This window comes from Rhinatrema bivittatum, chromosome 14, assembly GCF_901001135.1.
Source record: "Rhinatrema bivittatum chromosome 14, aRhiBiv1.1, whole genome shotgun sequence".
NCBI lineage: Eukaryota > Metazoa > Chordata > Amphibia > Gymnophiona > Rhinatrematidae > Rhinatrema > Rhinatrema bivittatum.
Genome location: NC_042628.1, coordinates 35,174,567 through 35,197,626, shown reverse-complemented (window position 1 = coordinate 35,197,626; position 23,060 = coordinate 35,174,567). Strand labels below are relative to the sequence as shown.

Sequence of the window (23,060 nt, the reverse complement as noted above, 5' to 3'; positions counted from 1 at the left end):
TCTCAAGCGCAACTGTCTCTCACTACCTTCAATTGCAACTGTCTCTAAAACCCACTGGTCCAATGTGACTGTGATCCACTCCCATATCAGCGGGTTAATGATGTCCGTCTGAACATTATTCACTCCGGTGAATGGCCCATCCTCACTTCATTGTGAGGGCTTTCCTCCTCCATTCCCTTTACCAGAAATAAAAAACCCCTGGAGGTTCTGCAGGCACTCAGAAAAGACTGCTGCCTTCCCAAGGTTTGCTTCAGCTCCGAGGCTGAAGAACTCTTGCCGGAGCGAAACCTCCTCATATGCCGAAAACGGGAATGGGACAGGCATGTTTTCTTGCCACTCTTCTTATCCTCTGGCAACTCATTCCCTTTTGACTCCCCTAAATGTTTCATCAGCTGGTCCAGGTCTGCCCTGAACTACCACTGCCCCTTAAAAAGGGAGATTTCAGAGCTGCTCTTAGATCATACATCCACTGATCGATTTTGCAACCATTGGAGTCAGCTGCAAGTGTTGAGACCATGCTTCTGGTTGACGTGTGGACCAAATTCTTCAGCACATGTGCCATACAGGCTACCCCGGCCTCCAACGGGACACCTGCCTGGAACTGGCCATCAGGGTAGAATCTTTTTCCTGAGCCTTCTGCACACCACATAAACTGGCTCATCAAGACCTCAGGGATGAGGGGATACAACTCCTCCTCTGGAACAGGCAGCAGACCTTTCACCACTGGATCTAACAGAGACTAATGAACCTCTGGAACCTCATCTAACGGGTGGCCCCCGGGGACTTCCTCGGGTCACCAGCACCCACTGAGGCTCCTCCCAATGTGTAGAGTTGGACTTATCATCCGCCTGCATACCTTAGAGGGCCGCGAGGCTTGTATAGTGTGGGGGCGCATCACCTCTGTCTCCCGCCTGGTTAAATAAGCCTTATGAAGGAGCAGGAAAAAACCCAGTGAAAAACTGTTTTGAATCACTGGTATCCTGCCTGGCTAAAGAAACCTTATGCAGTCTCCTCAGCTGGCTCTATCCCACCTCACCTGGTCCTCAAGAGTGCACTGCATCAACCGTGAGAGTGGGGGTGGGGAGTCCCTGTCCACACCGGACTCCATTTGCCTCCTACTACATGAAGACAAGATGGCCTCCACCTCCTTATCTCTGGAGGCATCCTTGCTGGTACCCGCTGGATGAAACATTTGCCTGCTGCTCCTGAGGAGCTGCCTTCACCCCTGGAAGCCTGCAATCAGGCGCGAACACCATTCTCCGCAGGCCCTGTAAAATTTGTCACGCTGCGCAGTCGACGTCATGCTGCCCTCACAAGCACATGCCACACTGACAGCACACTACCTCTGAGAGCACTCCCAGACCCCGGATAGAGGAACATGGCCACCCGATGCGCGCCACACCAATCACACACAATACCTGTCGAGTCCTCCCGGGCCCCGGTTGTGCTAATGTGCTCTCCCGATGCAAGCCACACTGCCTGCACAAAGGCCCGTTGAGTCCTCCCGAACCTCAGGTGTGCAGCTGCAGCTTCCTTCCTCAACCCCTGTTTCAATACCAGCAGAACCAACATGACACAAGCGCTGGCAGATCACTACCCCACTTACAATTTACTCTATTTTTTTTTTGCACAAAACGCCCAAAGAAGCAGTCTTAGATAGAACAAGACAATAAGGGGATACTTACCTGAGTCTTGCAGCCTGGAACAGCTGAGGGGGATCCAGAGGGACTGGGGGAGCCAAGACCCCTGACTTTCAAGTCCTCTGCTTACTTTGGGCCGAGACAGCCAGGGATCACCAATCCCCCGCTTGCCCAACTCGACCTAAAGGATGGCCAATGAAGTAACCTAGCACCTTAGGGAGCCAAATCGCTTCTTTTCTTCATCTTTTTCTCTCTTTTCTTTTTTTAAAACTCTTCCAAACTCCAGACTGCAGGTTTTACACCTCTGCCATCTGCTAGAGACAGAGAAATACTGAGGGACTGCAGGCGGCACTCTCGGTTATGTAGCAGTGCATGAAAAGCTTTTTATTCTCTGTCTTCAACTTCTGGTAGCGTTGCAAAACCCACTTGTCTGGACTGATCTGGGGTATGAACAGGAAACAGAGAAATACTGAAGGATTGCAGATGGCACACAGTTATATACAGTGTCAGTGAAACTTTCTCTGTTGCCATCAGTTGGCAGGGAGGCAAAACCCAGGAGTCTGGACTGATCTGGGTTCGGTAAACACAAAAGGATAGATGCCTTGATCTTTTTCAAAAATTTATTGAAGTAGAGATGTATTCTTAAAACCGCCCGACTCAGGCAGAGTTTCGCAGCTCAACAGTAGAGTACTAGTAGAGACTGTATCCCGAACGGAGAATCGCAAGTTACTTGTTGCTTGATGACACTACACCATTGTATTTCATTCAAGACCTTGGATTGTCTAAGCCCCTGAGGCAGCAGCTGTTGAGCTGCGAAACTCGGCCTGAGTCGGGCGGTTTTATGAATACATCTCTACTTCAATAAATTTTTGAAAAAGATCAAGGCATCTATCCTTTTGTGTTTACCTGACGGCCATTATAGATCGCCTACCTCTTTGCTTTCTGGAACCATCCCTGATCTGGGTTCATACAGAGAAGGAAAGTTTTCCAAGAGAGACCAAATGGCCAAAAGTTTAAAATTATTTCATTATTGACGTTTAAATGTATTAGACTAAGGAATTTTACTTCCTGCTCATTCTGTTTCATTGTAAACCGGTTTGATATGCATTTTATGCAGGAAAATCGGTATAAAAAAAACTTTAAATAAAATAAATAAATAAAAAAGTGAGCTCACAAACTGCGATGCTGCAGCTCCACGGAAAAAAAGAGACTGAAGACGGACCCCACATGGACACGTGATATAGGGCATGCTGGGCATGCCCATTGTGGCAAGTTAAAGTTCTAGAAACGTTGACAAAAGTTTTCCATGTCGAGGCTCCATCTGATGATGTCATCCATGTGTGAGGACTACCATCCTGCTTGTCCTCGGAGAATGTCAGTTCCTCCTATTAACGCTGTTTGACCTTTATATTGTTGGAGTGAATTTTGAAAACACTTTATGAGTTTTTCTGCACTATGAGATTTTGCGCTTGCACTAAAAAATTGGGACTTTACAAATCAGGACCAATGATTACAACAACTTTGACCCTTACACTGTCAGTTTGAATGCATGGGTCCAGCTTATGTTGCTCCATCTTTAAATTTATGTTAATATTCATAAAAACTTAGGTATGTTGTTGTTGGTTTACATTTTTCAAAACATAAGATAGAAAGTAGGATTTTTTTGTTATTAATTTTAAGTTGTGTGTCATGGGCTGAATTTTCATCATGATCTAGCCGACTAACTGAAAAGTTATAGCTAGATCCTGCAGGAGAACATTTTCACCTCTCAGAGCTAAATCTAGACACTTACGGGCCGATATTCAAAAAAACAGAGCCATTGAATTTAGATCCTATATTAGTTGCTCAAGTTAGACATCTATTTCAGCTATTCTTAGGATCCTAAAGTGATCCTAAGATGAAAAAATACAGGGTTCTAAAAGTTAGACCTGCTTAATTATTTATTTAATATACCGTCAATCTATAGATCAATCTAGAAAGTGTACAATTAATCATAAATAGATAAAAAGTACAAGCAAAAAACAAAACTGATCAGTAAAAATATAAACAAAAAGTTGCTATTCATTTGCCTAGATTTACAATCCTAAATAAGGTGACTAATTTCTGAAAACCAGTACTAAGCTCCTAACTTTATTTCCCTATATTTTCTCTACCCCTGTAGCTACCCTCTTTTTAGGGTCCTAAAATTAGGGATCTAATGAAACTAGGAGCCTAAATTCAGGAACTCACCCCTAGTAAATTTTCAAAAGGGCCAATTAAGGGTCTTAACTCCAAAAGTTAGGAGCCCAAACTCTTTGAAAATTGGCCCCCTAGTTTAACAAGGTGGCTAGATTTAGCTTCCAACAAAATAAATGGCCTGGAAGTCTGTCCTAGGGGCTAGAGGAGACTTAACTAACTAGCCTTAAGTGACCAAATGGCTAAAACCTAGAGGAAAATTAGTTCTTACCTGTCAATTTTCATTCCTGTAGTACCACAGATCAGTCCAGACTGTGGGTTGAGCCTCCTGTCCAGTAGATGGAGACAGACCAAAACTGAAAGGGTATCCTATATCAGGACAGAGCCTACCCTGCAGCCCTTCAGTATAACCATTGTCAAAGCAGATAAGAATAAAGACAACAGTAAGAGATCAAGCAAGTAACCAGAGAACTCAAGCAAGTAACCAGAGAACTCACAAAAACTAAACAATTGCAACAACATTGAATGGACTCTGTATATGAACGCTCTTGCATATCCATTGTCATCAATAATAGATGCTTCCAGTGCTTTGAAGGATTATCACTGATGAAAAACATCCAGTAACTTGCAAAAAGAGCTTCAAGTGGACGACAGAAAATACAGGGGAGGGTTTCTGGACTGATCCGTGGTACTACAGGAACGAAAATTAACAGTTAAGAACTAATTTTCCTTTCCCTGTACGTACCCGGATCAGTCCAGACCATGGGATGTACCAAAGCTTCCCTACAAAGGGTGGGACCAAGACAGTTCCGCTCGAAGCGTCTGCCAACCGAAGGAACCAAACACTGGTGCCTGTACGTCAAGGCGGTAATGTCGAGCAAAGATATGCAGGGATTTCCAAGTAGCAGCCCTACATATATCCTGCGGAGAGACCAATTGACTCTCTGCCCAAAAAGTAGCCTGAGAACACAAGGAATGAGCCTTTAGGCCCTCTGGAACTGCCAGGCCTTGGCAGATATAGGCCGAGGAAATTGCCTCCTTCAACCACCAAGCGATTGTAGTCTTAGAAGCTTGGTTGCCCCTATTTGGACCACTTCACAGAACAAAAAGATGATCTGAGACCCAGAAGTCATTGGTAACCTGAAGGTAACGCAGTAAAACACGTTTTACATCAAGATCACTCCCAACTGGACCCGCTATATCCTCAGGAGAGAACACGAGAAGCTCCACCAACTGATTGACATGAAAGGAAGAAACAACCTTCGGCAAGAAAGAAGGCACGGTCTTGAGAGAAACTCCCGAATCAGAAACCCGCAGAAAAGGCTCCCAACAGGACAACGCTTGAATTTCCGTCACCCTTTTGGCGGAGCAGATAGAAACCAGGAAGACTGTCTTGAGCGTCAAATACTTGAGGGTAGCCCGATGTAGAGGTTCAAAACGTGCTTCACAAAGAGCTGGAAAGACTAAATTAAGACTCCACGAAGGACAAGTGGCCCGGATGGGCGGCTTCAAATGCTTGGCGCCCTTGAGGAAACGGACAACATCCAGGTGAGACGCTACCGCGTGACCCTCAATGGTGCCTAAGAGGGAGCCGAGAGCGGACACTTGGATGCGCAACGAGCTGAAGGAAAGACCCTTGGAGAGGCCCTTCTGAAGGAAGGAAAGAATCATAGAAACCGAAGGTGAACGAGCCGAGACACCCGATTCTGTGCAGACATTTTCAAAAACTTTCCAAATGCGGACATAAGCCAGTGGACGGCTTACGGGCTCGAAGCAGAGTGGATATAACTTCCTCTTTATATCCCTTCTTTTTTAGTCTTTGCCATTTAAAAGCCAGGCCGCTAGACAGAAGCGATCCACCTGGTCAGAAAATACGGGACCTTGCCGGAGCAGGCAAGGAAAATGGCTGAGGCAAATAGAACCATCCGTCGCCAGGTTTACCAGATCCGCGAACCACGGTCTGCGGGGCCATTCGGGAGCCACGTGGATGACCGGTCCCCTGTGAAGTTCTATTCTTCGTAGGACCTTTCCCACTAGAGGCCAAGGAGGAAACATGTATAGAAGGACTTCATGGGGCCAGGGAAGGACTAGAGCATCTACTCCTTCCGAACAGTGCTCCCTCCAGCGGCTGAAGAACCTGGGAGCTTTGGCATTGCTCAAGGTCACCATTAGGTCCAGGTGAGGCGGACCCCACCTGCTGACGATCAGATCGATTGCTCCGTCTAATAACTCCCACTCGCCTGGATCGAGACATTGACGACTCAGGAAATCGGTTTGTACATTCTCCTTGCCTGCTATATGGGAGGCTGCTAGGCGCTCCAAGTGACACTCGGCCCAGGCAAAGAACTTGCTGGCTTCCAGGGCCACCAGGCGACTCCGGGTGCCCCCCTGTCGATTGATATAAGCCACCATGGTGGAGTTGTCCAAGAATACTCACACTGCCTTGCGGCGAATCAGAGGCAGAAAAAACTGGAGAGCCAGGCGGACCGCTGGGCCTCCAGGCAATTGATGTGCCAGCGGGATTGGACTGGGGACCAGTATCCCTGCGTAGCTTGAGACTGGCAGACTGCTCTCCACCCGGAGAGACTGGCATCTGTCGTGACTACAATCCACTGCGGAGTCTGTAGGGACATCCCTCTCAGGAGGTGTGTCAGCGATAGCCACCATTGTATGTCGGCAATGGTAGAGTCAGAGAGCAGGAGGATCGTCCGAAATTGTTCCGACACTGGCTTCCAGCAGGATAGCAAAGCTTTCTGTAAGGGTCGCATATGCGCAAAAGCCCAGGGGACCAGGTCTATAGTGGAAGCCATGGTTCCTAGCACTTGAAGGTAGTCCCACGCCGAAGGAAGCGGAAGCGAGAGGAGATTTCGCACTTGGTCCATCAGTTTGAACGCCCGAGCATCCAGCAGGAATACCTTGCCAACTCGGATATCAAAGCGCACCCCCAGAAATTCCAAGACCTGGGAGGGCTGCAGATTGCTCTTGGGAAAATTGACTATCCACCCAAGAGAGGTGAGGAGAGCAAGGACTGGTCGACTGCCAGCCTGCAGAGGGTATCCAACTTGGCCCGCACGAGCCAATCGTCCAGGTAAGGATGGACTAGGACTCCTTCTCGCCGGAGAGTGGCTGCCACCACCACCATGACCTTGGTAAACGTGCAAGGCGCAGTGGCTAGATCAAAGGGCAGAGCCAGGAACTGAAAATGCTGGCCTAGGATGTTGAATCAGAGATACCTCTGATGCTCGTGTTGAATCGGTATGCGTAAGTAAGCCTCTGTCAAGTCGAGAGAGGCCAGATATTCGCCGGAGTGAACAGCCGCTATTACCACCCTTAGGGTCTCCATTCAAAAGTGTGGTACCTTGAGGGCCCAGTTGACTTTTTTGAAGTCCAAGATTGAACAGAAAGAACTCTCCTTTTTTGGCACCATGAAGTAGATTGAATACTGGCCAGCGCCTTGTTCCTCCACCGGGACTGGAACTATGGCCCCCAGTTCCTGAAGCCTGGCAAGAGTGACATACAGCAGAACGCTTTCGGTGGCCGCAAGGAGAGACTAGGTATAGGTCCGGCAGGTCTCGAGCAAACTCCAATGTGTAACCTTTCTCTATTATTTCGAGAACGCACCAGTCCGAAGTGATTTTGGCCCATTCCTCTAAGAACAATGAGAGACGACCACCTAAGTTTGGAACGGAGGAATGGACCGACTGGATCTCATTGGGAGGCGGGCTTTGCGGTGGAGTGCTGTGGATTATCATCTCGGAAGGCACGATGGCTCCGAAAGGAGTGAGACCAGGACTGGGACTTGAAGGAATTTCCTTTAGAGAAGGCACCACGCACCTGATTATTATAGCTTCGCTGACCCCGGAAGCGGGAATGGGTAGGGAAAAAGGACCTCGAGGGTTTCGGGCGGTCCTCTGGCAGCTTACTCTCCCCCAAGGACTCTGGCAGCTTGCGGTTCGGGCGGTCCTCTGGCAGCTTGCTCTCCCCCAAGGACTTAATAAGCTGTTCCAGGTCCTCACCAAAAAACAACTTACCCTTGAAAGGAAGTGTGCCCCACTGAGACTTGGAGGAAGAATCCACCGACCAATTGCGCAGCCAAAGGAGACGTCTGGCCGACACTGCTGAAACCATCACCTTGGCCTGTACGCGAAGTAAGTCGTAAAGAGCATTCGCCCCATACACCACAGCACCTTCCAACCGTTCAGCCTGCTCCGCCTCTGCAGACAGGAGGTACTGGGTGCTGAGCAATTGTTGAACTCACCTAAGGCTTGCCCGCTGCTGCATATTGTTGCCCGAACTCCTAAGGCCAAGACTTCAAAGATACGCTTGAGATAGAATTTGAGCTTACGGTCCTGCACGTCTTTCAAAGCAGTGGCTCCCACCACTGGAATAGTGGTGTGCTTGGTGACCGCAGACACATAAGAATCCACCTTGGGAATTTTAAACATCTCCAGGCAATCCTCGGGGAGGGGATAGAGCTTGTCCATAGCTCTCCCCACTCACAGGCCCATCTCGGGAGCTTCCCATTACCGAAGGAGCAGCAGCTTGTGCATAGGATGGAAGGGGAAAGTGCGTGGAGAAGCCCTGAGTCCCGCCAGGACCGGGTCCACGTGAGCCAGCATCGCGATCGTATCGCGATCGTATCCTCCGGAGGAATCTCAATTCCCAGCTCCTGAAGTATAAAGGGAATGAGTGGCTCCAGCTCTTCCCTCTGAAAAAAGCGGAGCATTTGGGGGTCATCCCCCTCCAGAGAGGGGGCAGGCCCCGCCAAATCCACATCCGGATCCTGATCTGGTGCCACAGGTGGAGCTGGAGGATCCAGGGGTGGAGGAACCCCCGGTACCACTTAAACCCGAACGGACCCCTGTGCATCCGGCGCCGCGAGAGCGAGCGGAGAGGGCATCCGTGGAATTTTAGCGGGGGGGGGGACGGGGGGGGGGGGAACAGGACCTGGAAGAGGTTCCTGATCCTCTTGTAAACTAGCCAAATAAGATTTGTGCATTAATAGCACAAATGCCGAAGAAAAACATGGCCGGGATTTCCCGGAGCGGGGGGAGAAAACTGAAAATCAGGCTCCTCTGTCTCCTGCAGCTCCGAATCGGGAGCTGCAGAGATCCCCAAAATGGCCACCATTCCCGCGGTTTGCCGACTCGAGAACAGCCTGGCCATGCGGTGAGAGGACCTCCCCCGGGTCGTCAGCTTGATCGCTGCCGGGAAGGGGCCCTCCCAACCCGGCAGGCACCCCGAGGAAAGCCCTTCGTGGGAGAGCAGCAAAGCAGGCTCCCAGCAGGCCAGGCACTGATTAGAACGCAGCATGACTGCAGAGAAAAAAAGCCGCTAGGAGAGCTAAAAGTTGCTGAGCTGTCCGGTGCTGAGGAGCGGGTGCAGGAGAATGAACCCTGATCGCTCCCTAGTTAAATAACAAAAGCTGCTGAGTGAAAACAGTCAGCACTTAAGCTGAAGTGCCCCAAGTCTCTTTTTTTTTACTTTAAAAATGCAGGGGAATGAGCTTCCCTGCTGGCACAGCCGGGTAATTGAGCATTCTGGGAGATAGTGAGGCAAATGGCAGCTAAATAGGGGGAGGGACTGGACCACCAGTACCACCCCAACAGAAGGTTCACCGGGAAAGGAGCCTAGGCTGCATAAAACAAGGGGTTTAAACCCCCCTAGGCCCCCCCAAGAGCGAGGAGATAGCGCTGTCTCCTGAGAGAGAGCCTGTTCAAAGTCTGACAAAACTGTCACCTTTTTTTTTTTTTTTTTTAATTTAAAAAGAATAAAAATACTTGCTTGATCTGACAGAAATAAAATAAAAGAAGCCCAACAGGGCAAAAGGCTAAGGAATTAAGCCAGGGAACTGCAGGGTGAGCTGCCGGCATCTGCTGGAGACAGACAAATACTGAAGGGCTGCAGGGTAGGCCCTGTCCTGCTATAGGATACCCTTTCAGTTTTGGTCTGTCTCCATCTGCTGGACAGGAGGCTCAACCCACGGTCTGGACTGATCCGGGTACGTACAGGGAACCAGCTATTTTAGGGACTCTAGCTTCATTTGAAAATAACGTACCCCCATCTTTCTACCAACATGGCACAGTCTCAGTAATCTTATGGAATGAGGCTGTCAAATATACACGTTAGCAAAGGAGCACAGACTCTGTTATGAAAGGTCTTTCTGATAATCCTCAGTCCTTTCCCTAGAGTCACCTCTTCTCGTTTTTAGAGATGAGCCTAATGGATGCCACTCTGGGACGGGTCCAAGGATGCCCTCTCTTCCCTGAATCTATGTCCCTTGTTTCTTACCCTTCTTAGAGGTTCTCTCTCCTTAGATCCCTTTTCATCCTTTGTAACTTTACTTGGCAGGTGTTTACTTTGTGGAGAGCCGACTCCTAACAAGTTGAGCCCTTGTTTGGCCTGTCGCATCAATTCACGTAGGAGGCTCATCTGGTACTTGGTCTGCAAGAAAGTAGAAGGGAACAAATCCTGGATTAGGTTATGTAAGAAATTAAAGGTTACCTGAACCTTATTACTTCTTAGGACTGTTTCTTTCCCGCACCATTAAACCTGACTTGTCTGTAGAAGAGAAAAGTACAGATCTGTTTAGCATTGTTCAAGTCCTGGCACTGAGCAAAGACATGCAGATACTTAGGCAATATATCATACTGCATGATTCCCTCTTACCTTTTCAAACACCTCACTATCATGGTAAGGTAAAAGGCGGAAAGCTCCTCTCAAGGATTTCACCCCTGGGTAGAGCAGGGATACCATGTTCACGTAAGCCACACCATGGAAGGAAACTGGATTTTCATCATCTCCCTAAAAACAGAATGAGAATCAAAGGGAAGACGTCACTGAAACTGCCGCTCTCTTGATTCGGTTGCCATATCTTCGGAGATTGTTCCTTGACAGTGGGTCAGGATCTCATTCTCCAGTCATATGCCAGGGAAAAGTCTGCTGGGTCTGAGGATGGTCTGCTATGCAAGGAGCCATGAGATGGCTCAGAGAAAGCCATCTCCAACCTAAGGATAGCCTATTATATGGCCCTACCCTTGAGGATCCGGATTGGTCCTCAGGGACTTAAAAGGAGTGTTGGGACTCCTCCCAGATATTCCCAGCATTTAGATAGTAGGGGTGTGCATCCGTTTTCCACGTATTTGTAATCCGCAACTTATTTTGTCCTATCTGTTAAATACGTGGGGAGGCGAAACACATCGCGACCCCCCACGTATTTAACAGATATCTGTTTTATTCGGCCTCCTAAATAAAAATTTAAACCCCCCCACCCTCCTGACCCCCCCAAGACTTACCAAAACTCCCTGGTGGTCCAGCGGAGAGTCCAGACGCCATCGCTGCACTCGTTTGCTGGTTTCATCACGGCACCGATAGCCTGTGTCACAGGGGCTACCGGTGCCATTGGTCAGCCCCTGTCACATGGTCACTGGCGCCATCTTGTGCTCCTACCATGTGACAGGGGCTGACCAATGGCACCGGTAGCCCCTGTGACATAGTATGGGCAAAGGCTATCGGCGCCATTTTGAGTCCTGGCATCGAACGGCAGGTCGTTCCAGGACCCCCGTTGGACCCACAGGGACTTTTGGCCAGCTTGGGGGGGCCTCCTGACCCCCACAAGACTTGCCAAAAGTCCAGCGGGGGTCCGGGAGCGACCTCCTTCACGCTGGCCGTCCGATGCCAATACTCAAAATGGCGCCAATCGCCTTTGCCCTCACTATGACACACATAGTGAGGGCAAAGGCGATCGGCGCCATTTTGAGACTCAAAATCGCCGTCCGATGCCAATACTCAAAATGGCGCCAATCGGCGTCATAGTGAGGGCAAAGGCGATCGGCGCCATTTTGAAACTCAAAATCGCCGTCCAATGCCAATACTCAAAATGGCGCCGATCGCCGTCATAGTGAAGGCAAAGGCGATCGGCGCCATTTTGAGTATTGGCATCGGACGGTCGGCGTGAAGGAGGTCGCTCCCGGACCCCCGCTGGACATTTGGCAAGTCTTGTGGGGGTCAGGAGGACCCCCAAGCTGGCCAAAAGTCCCTGTGGGTCCTACGGGGGTCCCGGAGCGACCTGCCATCCGATGCCAGGACTCAAAATGGCGCCGATAGCCTTTGCCCATACTATGTCACAGGGGCTACCAGTGCCATTGGTCAGCCCCTGTCACATGGTAGGAGCACAAGATGGCGCCGGTGACCGTGTGACAGGGGCTGACCAATGGCACCGGTAGCCCCTGTGACACAGGCTATCGGCGCCGTGATGAAACCGGCAAACGAGTGCAGGGATGGCTTCCTGACTCCCCGCTGGACCACCAGGGAGTTTTGGTAAGTCTTGGGGGGGTCAGGAGGGTGGGGGGTTGTAGTTAATTTTAATTTTAGCTGGGACACTAATTTAACTCACCGTAGTAACGTATTTACAGATTGACAACTTATGGAATTCTCCATACTTCCGCATGAAACGGAATTGACCCCCCCACGAATACGTATCACGAATGCAACAAAAACCTTTTGGCTGCAGATCCCTATTAGATAGTATGGAGGCCAAAGAAAGATATGAGATCCCAGAGGAGACCTGTGAGCTCTTGCTGTTATGTGTTAATGTCATATTGTACTGTAAAGTTTGGAAGTCTTTATTTATGTGTGAGCTGTTACTGGAAAGAATCTACCATGCAAAGACCCAAACTGATTCCTGGACTGGAAGTAAGCCTTTTGTGATTTACCTTTATTGTGAATTATCCCTTTAAGTTTACCTGCAGTACATAAGTGAGGACGTGTTCTATTTGCATTCCTAATAAAACCTCTACTGCAACATAAATCCTGTGTACATGTGCTGCAAAGGTCTTCAGCCTGACACCATATTGGGAGTAATAATCAGTAAGTCTGTGAGTGGACAAGCTATCTGTCTAACATTAGCCGGATAACCTGTCCTGGATATTCAGTGGGATAAATGTCCCATTGAATATATTTGTCTATAGCTATCTGGCTATATATAGCCGAATAACTGATAAAACATAACTGCCTATGCTTGTGTGGCTGGATAACTTCCTACTTAACCGGATATCTTTATATGTAGTCCTGTTAGTCCATGCACCCCATCCCTCAAACCCCTCATAAATTAATGAAAACTGCTGCGGTCCCGAGACTAGGTTCCCCCTCCCACCCCTTTCCTGTTTTAAATAATGTGACTACCCTCCCCCCCATCCGCATTCCAAATTGGTCAGGCTGCACCTTCCCCCACCCCAAAACCCCCCCCCCCCCCCCAATATCAAAACAATCCCCCTGCTGGGGGCGAGGTCCAATTTATCTGCTCCTGGCTGCTTCTTCTCGGGCTGATACAGTAAAAGTGCACGTGATTCACTAAATTAATTTATTTAAATTAGGGCCCTTGGCAAAAAGAGGCGCTAGGGACACTAGCGCGTTCCTAGCACCTCTTTTTGGACAGGAGTGGCAGCTGTCAGCGAGTTTGACAGCCGACGCTCAATTTTGCTGGCGTCGGTTATCGAGCCCACTGACAGCCACAGGCTCGGAAACCGGATGCCGGCAAAATTGAGAGTCCGGTTTTCGAGCCGTGAGCCTATTTCAAATTTTTTTTTTAAACTTTTTGTAAATTCGGGACCTCCGACTTAATATCGCCATGATATTAAGTTGGAGGGTGCACAGAAAAGCAGTTTTTACTGCTTTTCTGTGCACTTTCCCGGTGCCCGGAGAAATTAACGCCTACCTTTGGGTAGGTGCTAATTTCTGAAAGTAAAATGTGTGGCGCGGGAATACCTAATAGGGCCATCAACATGCATTTGCATGTTGCGGGCGCTATTAGGTTCGGGGGGTTGAACGCGCGTTTTGGACGCGCTATTACCCCTTACTGAACAAGAGGTAAAGCTAGCGTGTCGAAAACGCGTGTCCAAATGCCGGCTAACAGTGCGCTCCGTCGGAGTGCACTGTACTGTATCGGCCTGTCTGTTAGAAGCAGAGCAGGAAGCATAAACTACTTACAGTTTATGCTTCCATCGCAGGAAGTGGAAAAAACTATGGCTTACACTTCCTGCGATGGAAGTGTAAACTGTGGGTAGTTTATGCTTCCTGCTCTGCTTCTAACAGAAGAAGCAGTGCTAGAGTGATGGCAGTAGGTAAGTTAGACCATGCTCCTGACAGGGATTTTGTTTTTATATTGGCATGGTAGGATGGGGGGGCACTGAGGGACTGCAGCCTAGCCAATTTGTAATGTGGGTGGGTAGGAGGGTCCATGGGGAGGGGGCAATTATGAAATTATTTTAAATGAGGAAAGGGTGGAAGCGGGCCCAGCTTCAAAACATAACCATTTTCCAATAATTTACAAGGGGTTTGGAGAATGTGAGTACATGGCCCAGCAAGGACATTTATGAAATCTAGGTTGGAGGAGAGAATTGGGCTGCAGGCCACTTTACTTTTTTTTTTTTTGGCCAGCTCTACTTAACCGGATATCTTTGAAGCTAACTCAGCCAGTTATAGTTTAAAATCAACTAAGTTAGCCGGATAAGTTATTCCGGATGCTCCTGGAATGCCTCTTTTTTTATCCAGCTAGATCTTAGCTAGATAGTGACTTATCCAGCTAAAATCTAGCCAGATAAGGGGCTGAATATACAAAACCTTGCCCTGTTGCCATATTCTGACGGTAACTTTTAGTTATCCATCTAAAGGAAAATTGGTTCTTACCTGATAATTTTCGTTCCTGTAGTACCAAGGATCAGTCCAGACTCCTGGGTTTGCCCGCCTCCCCCCCCCCCCCCCTCTAGCAGATGGAGACAGAAGTTTATTAAACAAACTCCGCCTCACATAGGCTGTGCCACCTACAGTCTGGCAGTATTACAAATGCAAAGCAAAATGGATCAAACTAACTATATACAATAACCTAACAACCGCAACATGGCATTTATTTATTTATTTTTAATTTTTCTATACCGAAGTTCCTGTACGAATACAGATCACACCGGTTTACATGATAACAACAAATTCGCTTAGGAGCGTTACATATAACAAATAACATATAACAGAGAGCAACAAAACTAAGGAGGCATCCAAATATGAAAAGATTTTTAAACTTAATATATAAAGGAGAACATATCTTAATATAAACATGATATATAGTATAAACTTAATATATAGTAAGCAGAACATATCATATCGTATCAATTAACTTCTCTTAAATTAACTTCTCGTAAATATGTATCTGTGGAAAGCTATGGAAGGGTGGGTGGGAAACAAAGTGTAAGCCAATTACGGTGGGAAGATAGGGGGAATAGACAGTCGGAGGTTGCCGGAACTGTGAGACTATAAAGGCTGGAATCTGAATTATGAGAAGAATAGCATTAGGAGTCTGGGAAGGCTAAGCTGAATAGCCATGTTTTAAGTCTTTTTTTGAAGGAAGATGGACATTGTTCTTGCCTGAGGTCTAGTGGCAATGTGTTCCATTGATGGGGTCCTGCTGTCGAGAGGGCCCTCTTTCTTAGGTCTGATTTTGCTTGTGGGGCAAACAGGGTGTCTTTATAGGCGCTTCTAATGGGTCTGGATGAGGTGTGAGGTGTGAATTGAATGGTGGTGTCGATGGATGTGAGGTTGTGTTTAGCTTTATGGATAATCGTGAGGACTTTGAAGAGGATTCTGAACTTGATGGGAAGCCAATGGAGGTGCTGAAGAACGGGAGTGATATGATCTCTTTTTTTTTAGTGTTGGTGAGGATCCTGGAGGCTGAATTTTTAACCATTTGAAGAGGTTTTATGGTGTAAGCTGGGAGTCCGAGCAGGAGGGAGTTGCAGTAGTCCAGTTTTGAGAGGATGATGGATTGCAATACCAGTCTAAAATCTTGGAGGTGAAGAAGAGGTTTTAAATTTCTGAGAACTTGTAATTTGAAGAAACAATCTTTCGCTGTGGTGTTCACGAAGTTCTTTAGGTTAAACTGATTATCTAGGATCACGCCTAGATCTCTGACGAAAGGAGATGGTTTGATTGTTGAGTTGACCGAATGAGTTGGGGATGGTGATGTTGGGGGTTTGTTGAGGATTTCCTTTGAGATGATCAGAATCTCAGTTTTGTCACTATTTAGGACCAGGTTGAGTGAAGCAAGTAGTTGGTTAATTTCTTGAAGGCAAGTGGTCCAGTGGTTCAATGTTTTTTGAAGAGAGTTATTGATCGGGATGAGGATTTGGACATCATCCGCTTAGAGGTAGTGGGAAAGTTTTAGTCTAGTGAGTAGGTGGCAGAGTGGTATAAGGTATATGTTGAAGAGTGTTGGAGAAAGGGAAGATCCTTGAGGGACACCTTGGTTGGAGCGAACAGGGGGAGATTCTTTATTGTTGATCCTGACTTTGTAGTATCTATTGGATAGGAAGGATCTGAACCAGTCATGGGCAGGGCCTTTGACGCCTATGTTAGTTAGTTGTTCCAGCAGGATGTTATGGTTCACGGTGTCAAAGGCGGCTGACAGATCAAGGAGAGCGAGAAGATATGTTTGACCTTTTTCCAAGTTTAGTAGTATAGTGTCTGCTAGTGAAATGAGCAGGGTTTCAGTACTGCGTGTTTTACGAAATCCGTGTTGCGTGGGGGAGAGAATGTTATGCTCCTCAAGATAATCTGATAGCTGTTGACTATTTTTTCCATGATTTTTGCTATCATGGGAAGGTTGGCTATTGGACGGAAACTCGATGGTTCTGCAGGAGGTAAGTTTGTTTTTTTAAAAATAGGTTTGAGAATAGCGAGCTTAAGAGGGTCTGGTACTGATCCTTGGGATAGGGAGAGGTTAATGATGTCTGAGAGTGGCTTGGAGATGGTGTTTGGGATGTTGAAGAGCAGGTTAGATGGTATCGGGTCCGAAGGATGTGAGGATGGTTTCAGTTTTTTGAGGATATTTTCTACTTCCAGTGATGAAGTTGGTTCGAACACATCGATCATGGATCATGGCATAACAACCCCCCAAAGGGATACAGAACTCATGCAAAGAAAAGACCAAAAACAATATCGAATCAAGCTGTCAAGAAAATTCAGTAAAAGAGCGGACTCTCCATTCCCTTCCAAGGAAAAAATACATAGGCGGGACTCTGGACTGATCCTTGGTACTACAGGAACTAAACTTATCAGGTTAAGAACCAATTTTCCTTTCCCTGTACGTACCAGGATCAGTCCAGACTCCTGGGATGTACCAGAGCTTACCTTAATTGGGATGGGATCCGGAGAGGCCCGCTCTAAGCACTCCCTCTCCAAATCCACTGGCACTAGGTGCCCGAACATCCAAGCGATAATGTTTTGCGAAAGTATGCAAAGACTTCCACATAGCTGCCCGGCAAATTTCCTCCGGGGATATCTGTTGACTTTCCGCTCAGGAGGAGGCCTGAGAACAAGTGGAATGAGCCCGCAGGCCTGCAGGTGAAGCTCTACCGTCCAACATATAGGCAGACAAAATGGATTCCTTAAGCCACCTAGCAATGGTAGTCTTGGAAGCCATATTACCCCTTCGGAGCCCACTCCATAGTACAACAAGGTGATCCGAAACTCGAAATGTCTTGGTCACCTCCAGGTATCGCATCAATTCTTGACGGACATCAAGCTTCCGAAGATCCTTAGAGAAAGTGACCGACCTATCCAGATCTGAAAATGACAGAAGTTCGACCGACTGATTTAAATGGAAGGAAAACACCACCTTAGGCAGGAATGAGGGAACTGTACACAGAGAAACCCCAAAGTCAGTGGTGCGCAATCACCACCAAAAACACTACCTTCAAGGTAAGATCCTTCAAGGTTGCCCTGCACAATGGTTCAAATGGCGCCCGACACAAAGCCTTAAGAACCAGGTTCAAATTCCAAGAGGGACAGGGCTGTCACACTGGAGGCCGCAAATGCTTCGCCCCCCGAAGAAAACGAGAGACATCAGGATGAGTCGTCAAGGACGCACCCTAGATGTGACCACGCAATGAACCGAGGGCCGCTATCTGTACACACAAGGAACTACACGGCAATCCCTTCGCCAATCCAGCCTGAAGGAAGTTCAAAATCTCTGGAACGGTCGCTCGAGTACGAACAATAGCTCTGTCGAGACACCAAGTCTCAAAGACCTTCCAGATCCTGACATATGACAGGGAAGTAGAGACCTTACGAGAACGCAACAGAGTAGTTACCACAGCATCCGAGTATCCCTGAGACTTCAGACGCTTCCTTTCAAAAGCCATGCCGCTAGACAGAAACAGTCGACCTGGTCAAAACAAACGGGTCCATGATGAAGCAGATTCTGTCGGTCTGGGAACCGCAATGGAGGTGCTACTGCCATATTCACCAGATCTGCAAACCAGGGGCGCCGAGGCCACTCGGGAGCTATGAGCACTACCTCCGATGGATGTAACTCTATTTGGCGAAGAACTCTGCCTAAGAGAGGCCAAGGCGGGAACACGTAAAGCAGAACATCTGTCGGCCAGGGCAGCACCAGCGCGTCCACACCCTCTACCCCCGTGTCCCTGCGACAAGCGAAGAACCACGGCACCTCGGCATTCTTGAATGTCACCATGAGATCCAGCCGGGGAGTGCCCCACTGAGCTCAAATGATCTGAAAGACATCGTCTGCCAATTCCCATTCTCCTGGATCGAAAATATGGCAACTGAGGAAGTCCGCCTGAATATTCTCCACCCCGGCGATGTGAGAAGCCGCTATGCAGGCCAAGTGTTGTTCCACCCATTGGATCAAGAGATGGGCTTCCAACGCTACCGAACGACTTCTGGTTCCTCCTTGACGGTTGTTTTATGTTTGTACCTTTGTGGCGACTCCCTTCGCGTCTGACGGACAGATGCTGCCGCGGCTTCTCCTCGCCGTTCTTCCTGGAATCCCTGGGCTGGCCTGACGCTGCGGATCCGCCATGTTCCTGATGACGTAAGGGCGTGCCTGCGCTCCAGACTTTGTACCAGCAAGGGCGCGAACCTCGGGGGCGTCCCCCCGTAGTGACGTCATCCGCTTCCAACTTAAAAGTTCTTTGCTTGCTACTACGAATCGAGTTAGCAAGGGGAATCCTTTCTCCGCTGCTCTGCCTCCACCTAGGGGTACCCGCTCCTCAGGGGCCCCACTCTCTCTTCTTGATTTCAGATTGCTAAGACGGGATCTGGTACTCGCTCCACGAGGGCCTACGTCCCTGAATGCTCAGAAGACTCCTTACTATCTGGAAGCGATCGCAGACGTGAACCCAGTGAGTTCTACAGATAGGAACCGGTACTCGCTCCACGAGGGCCTATGTTCCTAATCTCCGAAGACTCCCTTCTGTCTAAGACGTTATTGCAGGTACGGAGATCGTGAGTCATTACTGCAGATTGCAGAAAGGAACCGGTACTCGCTCCTTGAAGGCCCATGTTCCTAAATCCCTTCTCAACTCTCTTCTATATCAGAAGCTATCATATCTTCTATATCAGAAGCTATCATATACCTATATCTTGTGCGTTACTATTATAGATTGCAGATAGGAACCAGTACTCGCTCCACGAGGGCCCATGTTCCTAAAACCCTCCAGACTCTCTTCTATTCCATAAGCTATCTCATACACAGATATTGTGAGTTCTCATTTCAGACTGCATATAGGAACCAACACTCGCCTTCAGCTCCTGTTCCTGAATATACTGTTGCATAGAAGCCATTACAGATATCTACAATTGTGAGTGTATCATCTACTACTGGTTATGTATCCAGCATACCCTTCTACTCACTACCTATAGTCTCTTTCTACAGCTCAGCAACCCAGAAACCGCAATTCCAGTATCTGAGGGACTTCAGCCCTGCCGGGCACATCAACTCACTACTGCCACCTCTGGTGGTTCTACTTCCTGTCTAATAAAGAACTATCTGTGTTTGTCTCCATACTCCAGCGTAGCTGGTGGTCCCTCTCAGGATATCCTCCTGGGGGCGCTGTCATCTGCCATCGGCCCAGGGATTCACCAATTTACCTCAAGTGTTCATTCCTTACACTACTAGAGCGGTATTATTATGACTGCTACTCTGTGGGAAGCCAACCCACCACAGATCATTAACTCCGCCTATGGAGTATTATAAATGTTAGCTCTTCCCCTTGGCAGGGTGATCCATAACAGACTGCTAACTCCTCCCCCTACAGGAGGAGCACGATAACAGATTGCTAACTCCGAGCAGCAGATTTATAACAGATTGCCAACTCCTCCCCTCTGAAGGAGCAGATCTACAACAGGTTGATATAAGCCACCGTGGTTGCATTGTCGGACAGGACTCTGACCGCCTTGCCCTGGAGAAGCAGCAAGAACTCCTGCAGTGCTAAACGGACTGCTCTGGTCTCCAGACAATTGATGGACCAAAGCGCTTCCTCCAGAGACCACAGCCCCTGTACCGCCTTTCCCAAACACACCGCTCCCCAACCGGACAAGCTGGCATCCATCGTGATCACCGTCCAAATCGGAACTATCAAGGGAACTCCCCACGTCAAGTTGACTGGGGACAACCACCAATCCAGGCTGGACCGCGCGTGCTCTGTTAGCGGTAACTCGAGATGGAATTGTTCCGAAACTGGATTCCATCAGGACAGCAATGCTGATTGTAAAGGTCACATATGAGCGAAAGCCCATGGAACCAATTACAGCGTCGAGGCCATGAAGCCCAGGACCTGAAGGTAATCCCAGACCGTCGGTAAAGGCCGGGATAACAAAGCTTGTACTTGGGCTTGAATTTTGAGCATACGCTCCGCCGGGAGAGACACGGTCCCTTGATGGGTGTTGAACAAAGCTCCCAAACATTCCAGAGACTGAGAAGGCACCAGATGGCTTTTGGTTTCGTTGACTATCCAGCCCAGTGATCTCAACAACTGAAGTACCCGGCGAATCGCCTCCTGACATAGAACTTCCGACTTCGCCCGAACAAGTCAATCGTCCAGATACGGATGGACCAAAAATCCTTCCCTGCGCAACTGAGCAGCCACCACCACCATAACCTTGGTGAATGTCCTGGGAGCAATGGCTAGACTGAAAGGCAGTGCCTGGAACTGAAAATGGTGCCCCAGTACGGAAAACCGTAGGAACCTCTGATGGTCTGCCCGGATCCCTATGTGTAAATAAGCTTCTGTGAGATCCAGGGACGCCAGGAACTCCCCCGGTCTGACTGATGCAATGACGGAACATAAAGTCTCCATTCGGAACCGAGGAATCCGCAGACATATGTTGACCCTCTTTAAATTGAGGATGGGTCAGAAGGTTCCCTCTTTCTTGGGTACTACGAAGTAAATAGAATACCGGCCTCTTCGCAGCTCCGGAGGGCACCGGAACAACGGCGCCGAGGTCGAGAAGACGCTGTAACGTCTCCTTGACCGCCCGGCGTTTTGTTGCTAGCCCGCAGGGTGAAACCATTAATCGTTGGTGGGGTTGCCGTACAAAATCTAATGCGTAACTGTGTCTTATCACCTCGAGGACCCACTGATCCAATGTGATCTTGGCCCATTCCCCGTAAAATAGGGACAGCCGACCTCCCACTACTGGAACCGAGGAATGGATCGGCTGCACATCATTGGGAGGGCTTGCCGCCCGGAGCATTCTGGTTGGAACCAGGTCTACCAAAACGGCGCCCACGAAAGGACTGAGAGTACATCTGCTGCCGGCTGGAATTGTGGTGAAATGAAGAGCCGGACCCATGGGTGGTTCGAGGTCTCCTACTGCCACAAAAACGTGACCTGGAAGCAAAGGATCCTCTCGACTTCGGTCTATCCTCTGGAAAACGATGCACCTTATTTTCGCCTAAAGATTGAATCAGATCCTCCAGCTCCTTGCCAAAAAGCAGCTTACCCACAAACGGTAAGGATCCCAGCTGAAATTCGGAAGACACATCCGCTGCCCAGTTACGGAGCCATAACAAGCGCCGCGCTGACACAGCCGATACCATAGCTCTAGCCAATGTGCGAAGCAAATCATGGAAGGCATCCGCACTGTAGGTGATCACCACCTCTAATCTTCCCGCCTGGCGAGCTTCCTCCTGGGATAAAGAATCATTGGCTAGGAGCTGTTGGACCCAGCAAAGACCTGCGCATAAGGAAAAGTTACTACACATGGCTGCATGAATTCCCAGGGCGGAGACCTTGAAGATCTTTTTGAGCTGGACCTCCAGCTTCTGATCCTGCAAGTCCTTAAGGGCTGTCCCCCTGGTGACCGGAATGGTTGTCTTCTTAGTGACTGCAGCCACTGCAGCATCTACTTTGGGTACCCGTAACAGCTCCAAAGCCTCCTCCGGTAGGGGGTAGAGCTTATCAATCACCTTTGCGACCTTAAGCCCCATATCCGGAGTATCCCATTCCTTAAATAGCAAATCCGTTGCCGAAAAATGGAAAGGGAAAGCTGACGGCAGCCTCCTAAGGCCTAGAACCACTGGGTCCGTAGCCCCCAATCTAGACTGCTCTTGGAGGAGCTGAATCCTCAATTCCCCTAAAATAGCCGGAATGAAGGGACCCAGCTCATCTCTCCTAAAAAGACGGACGACCTTCGGATCATCTCCATCCGTCCCATGAGACCCCCTCAGACCCCCCTCTGCTGGGGGTCAGTTTCTCCCTCAACCCTCCTCAGGGGCAGGGAGGGTATATCTGGGTCATCCTGATCATCTGTATCCGAAGAAGTATCTGGATCTGGCTGAGGCACCCGGACGCTGGCTGGGCGTTGACCCCCCTGTAGGTCCGGCTCCGGGATGGCCTTGGCTCGCTTCCGGGGTTCGGCCAGCGCATCCTGACTGTGAGGCTATTTTCTGCCTGCCTTCCGGGCCCTAAAGGCCTTATGCATCAGCAAAACAAAGTCCGAAGAAAATGAAGAGTCAGAAGACAAATTGTCCCGATCCCCATCAGGGACCTCCGCAGCCCTAGCCAAATCACGCCTCGCAGGTCTGTACCCCTCAGGGACCCTGCGCTGCGGGGACAAGTGCGGCAGGGGGGTCCCTCCCCCCTGAACGGTTTCGTGTGCTGCAGGGGTCGCTGGCGCGAGCGGAGCCAAAATGGAGCCCACTGCCTCAGACGCAGACCCCAGCGCATTAAAAATGGCGCCCGTTCCTGCTTTTCGCGGGAAAACCTCAGGAGCCAACTGTAGCTCCCCGATAGCGCCTGTTATGGTCTGGACCTGGACCCTTCCAGGGGTCGCGGAGAGGCAAGTAACACAAACTATCGCGCGGCTCCGCAGGCCCTGCATACGGCCCAATGTGGCATGCCTGTCAGTAACAAAATCTATTGGCCCCCCTCCTAAACGCGGCAAAATGGAGCG

The 23,060-nt window shown here is 49.0% G+C and overlaps 1 protein-coding gene across 5 annotated transcripts in view; it reads right to left on the bottom strand.

Moving 5' to 3' along the window:
* Positions 1–23,060, bottom strand: part of CFAP70 (cilia and flagella associated protein 70) — a 351,702-nt gene that overhangs the window by 165,913 nt on the left and 162,729 nt on the right. For all 5 annotated transcript variants that reach the window (XM_029576140.1, XM_029576137.1, XM_029576141.1 and 2 more), the window contains 2 exons: positions 10,485–10,619; positions 10,107–10,259 (listed from right to left, as the gene is read on the bottom strand). In XM_029576140.1, coding sequence (XP_029432000.1) covers positions 10,107–10,259; positions 10,485–10,619 — 288 coding nt within the window. The remainder of the gene's footprint in view (positions 1–10,106; positions 10,260–10,484; positions 10,620–23,060) is intronic.